This window comes from Plasmodium fragile (genome assembly GCF_000956335.1).
Source record: "Plasmodium fragile strain nilgiri unplaced genomic scaffold supercont1.35, whole genome shotgun sequence".
NCBI lineage: Eukaryota > Apicomplexa > Aconoidasida > Haemosporida > Plasmodiidae > Plasmodium > Plasmodium fragile.
In genome coordinates, this window is record NW_012192615.1 from 1 (window position 1) to 3665 (window position 3665).

The following is a 3665-nucleotide window of genomic DNA, read 5'->3' on the forward strand; positions in this document are numbered from 1 at the left end:
TTGCACATGGAGGCGTTTTTTTCTTCTTTTTTTTATTTTGTCTTGTCCCATGTAGAGGAGTAACTTACATGTAGTTTATGCTTACGTTTGCGTACTGCCCTTTTTTTTTTATTTTAATTTTTTTTTTTTTTTTCAGACATGGGGGCAAAACAGCTAGCTGCTGAAATCCACCTGTTGTCCAAGTGTGCTTACTCCAAAACGGCGGTGACGCATGTGAGCGAGGAGATACACCGAGAGCAGTTCTTCCACGCACGGGGGTTGAAGCTGCTCAGGTCCTAACCCACCAAGGACACTTTCACCCTATTAGCAAATTAACAGTTAACGTACTTGCGCATTTTTCCAAACTTAACATGCCGATTGAATTTTTTTAAAAAGTGATTCAAGTACACGTCCTGCGGAGGGGATTGGGGTAGGGAGAAGTATGCAAGTGGGTGACATGCTTTTGCGGAGGGAAATCTTACCGTATATCATCCCGCTGTGCACAAAAGAGGACCCTTTTTTGTATCACTTCAATGGTACTTACCGAGTAGGCCGTATTTGCGCAGGACAAAATGACCTTGTAAAGACGTTCACATTTTATGTTAATAATTTTTTTTATTAAAATTTGAGACAGGATTTTGTAGAGGGCGTCATTTTCGGTGTGGCTCTCCTTTTTGGAGTAGCCGTATTTGTTTTTGGTGATTCTTCCGTTGTGGCATCCCTGCAGTTGGGTGAGGTGGGTCATCATGTGGTGAAGCGCAGCTGTTGCTACCTTTGGCCGTTACGCCTAACCGCGCAACTGCTTAATCGCGCAATGGCTTAATTGGTGCTTCCCTTTACCTGAATAACTTGAAAAATGGTGAGGGCGTAGAACAAGTCAGCCACGTTGTTCACGTCGAGGCGCACTAGGCTGTTTGCCCAGAGCGGCAGGGCTTGGAAGCTCTCCTTCAGAATGCGCTCTTCCGCTTCACGCAGCTGCAACGGGGGGACAGAAGGGAGAGTTGCATGTGTGTGTAGAGATCTAAATGGTGTGGATGGGTAGAGGTAGCCGCCTGTACAAGTGGACGAACCTGGACCTGGCAGAGGTGAGAAAATATGTGAGCGAAATAGGTGCCATCTGTGAGGTTGAATTTGACGTCTGGCTTAGATTTAATGAACTCGTTTATATCACCCATCGTGACGGTTCCTGGCGCGTCGCAATAGTTTTCGTAAAACAGGAAGCTCAGATTGGAGTCGTCAAAGGGGCGTTCCCGCTGCTGCTCCTCCCTCTGCTGCGTCCCCTGATGACTCCTTCGCATTAGCCGGTCCACGAGCGCGCGCTGCTCCCGGCTGACATTTTGCGCATTGTACTTGTGGACGTTTTTGTCGCGGTCCGCTTGGAAGTTCACCCGTTTCATGAACTCGATTTGGGCTGGGCTCTTTTCACACACAAAGGGGAAGGCAGAGAGAAGTTTCAACTCGATGAGCAGCACGACGTGCTTGATGGTCTCCACTAGATCGGTGAAGGTTTTGTCGGAAGGACGCGAGTCGTAGTCGTGGGGTACAAGTAACATGTCATCGTCCAACTTTAGCTTCTTTAGATTTGAGTTGGCGTCGCAGTTGAAGGGGGCCAAGGGGTTCTTCTCCCTCTCGGGTTCAACTGTCCTGTGCACATTTGCACTTGTGTCGTCTTTGGCCAGTTCGTCGTTTCCGCTTCCATTTCCGCTTCCACTTCCAATCCCATTTCTAATCCCATTTTCGTGTGTGTGTGTTTTTTTTTTTTTTTTTTTTTTTCCGCCGCTACACTCCGATAGAACATAAGTCGGGGGAGAGGTGTCCCCCCCGGAGCGGCCTCCTTCCGTTTGCCCCTTGTGGTCATAAATGTTCAGCGTGGCGTTGTGCATATCCACATCCAATTTTGTGCTAAGCTCTTTGCTAATGGCGTAAAAGGATTTTAGGAGAGGGACGAAGTTGGCATCCCCCCTTGGTGTGTCCTTCAGGACTTGCTCAAAAAGGTAGTGAAACAATTTGGAGGAGTAGGGCCTGTCCACAAATGTGTAAAATTTGATAACTCGTGTAAGATGGTATAATGTGTGGGCATTCCTCAAGTGGCCATATGCCTGATGACCACACACGTAAAGTAACAGGAGCAGCAAGTCTGCATCGATCATTTTATATTTTCTAAAGGACAAAGATAAGGAGATAATATCGTCTGAGTGTATTTGGATCAGATTCACATGTGTGTCATTCGCGTGGGATTCATTTATTACTGGTTCTTCTACAGAAGAGGAGTCTAATCGAGTGACCACAACGGTCCATTTATTATGGTGTGTAATTAAATGAGTTAAATATTTGTAAAACTTATTCACATAATAATAATTAAAAATATTAAAGTACATGAGAAAGTCAAGAAAACGTGTTATCTGATGGACAGTCTTAATTTTGTGCATATCGAGACACACCTCTCTACATACTAATTTGCAAAAGTAGGGGTGATAATAATTTAATGTCTTTATGTGCTCTGTCAGTAGTAACAGGTCGTTGATGTTGTACAGGTCTTTTTTCTTTATTACTATTTCGATGAACTGAGAAAAGAGGGGAGAGAATAAATTGACCTCTACACCTCTCCTCGAACAAAAATTAAACAATTCCAACTCATTGTAATTTTTTATCATTTGAAGAAGATTATATTGTGGTAAATTATTTTTAAATGCTGGGTTTGTATTTTTGTAAACCTCAAAAAAGGGAAAACCATGGCTGTTTATTTTTCCTTTTTTTTTTTTCCTGCTCTCGTCTATTTTATGCTTGTAGTATTTACACACGTTGTTTCTTTTTTCTACCTCATAGCTGTTCACAAAAAATTTATTGTATTCAAGTATTTTTCCATCCAGTACTTTATACTTGGTTTTGTTATTTACGAAGAGGATTTTCTTCCCGATTTTCTCGTTTTCCCTTTTTATTTCGCTTAGGAAAGCCTTGTACCGCTCCATCGCATTGACGCCCCTCCCCGGGCAGTAGGAGGTGTAAGTGATCTAGGCAGTACAGTTGTGACTGTTTACGTCACTTTGTGGAGAATCATCACAAGGAGGTAGGGTCCCCTGGATCTGCCATGGGGCGGGGGGGAGTTTTCCTAAGTCTCAGGCGCACACGTAAAGGCATCCTTTTAAAGGATATTTTTTTTTTGTTTTTTTCTTTTTTGGCATCTCATGATCACTTGGCAATTTTGCTGACCATGTTGCCCACCGCGGGAGGTATTTTCTCACACGCGTTTATTGTACACCTCCACCCCTCTGTGGCGGAAAGGAAAAATGAACAAAAAAGGGACGACTACACAGCAGGCTCTGCACCCATGTAGCATCGAACTTGTGAACGCCCCTACGACGCGGTGTAAGTCCCCCTTTACGGTCGAGAAGGAAAATATTTCACCGCACTGGAAGAATCACACCCACATGCTCTGCAAGCAGGAAGGCGAAACGGAACAGCACCAACGTCAGGCGGGAAAAAAGAGAAAAAAAAATTCTGCTGCTTCAGTACACCCTTTGCATAACTCAAATGCTGCTTTTCCTCGACGTCTGTTTTCCTCTTTTTTTTTTTTTTTTTCTTTTCGTTCCTTTTGACGACAACCCTTTAGACTTTTACAGCTAATTATCAGCTAGCTATTTGCAAAAAAAAAAAAAAAAAAAAAAAAAAAAAAAAAAAAAAAAAAA

At 43.4% G+C, this 3665-nt stretch overlaps 1 protein-coding gene across 1 annotated transcript; it reads right to left on the minus strand.

Moving 5' to 3' along the window:
- Positions 1 to 311: 311 nt before the first annotated feature.
- AK88_03165 (uncharacterized protein) lies at positions 312 to 2948 on the minus strand (the record flags this gene model as incomplete). The annotated part of the gene is made up of 4 exons (XM_012480787.1): positions 312 to 392; positions 524 to 700; positions 820 to 954; positions 1050 to 2948. The coding sequence occupies 4 exons, from the start codon at positions 2946 to 2948 to the stop codon at positions 312 to 314; spliced, it is 2292 nt and encodes a 763-aa protein (XP_012336210.1).
- Between the last annotated feature and the right edge of the window lie 717 nt (positions 2949 to 3665).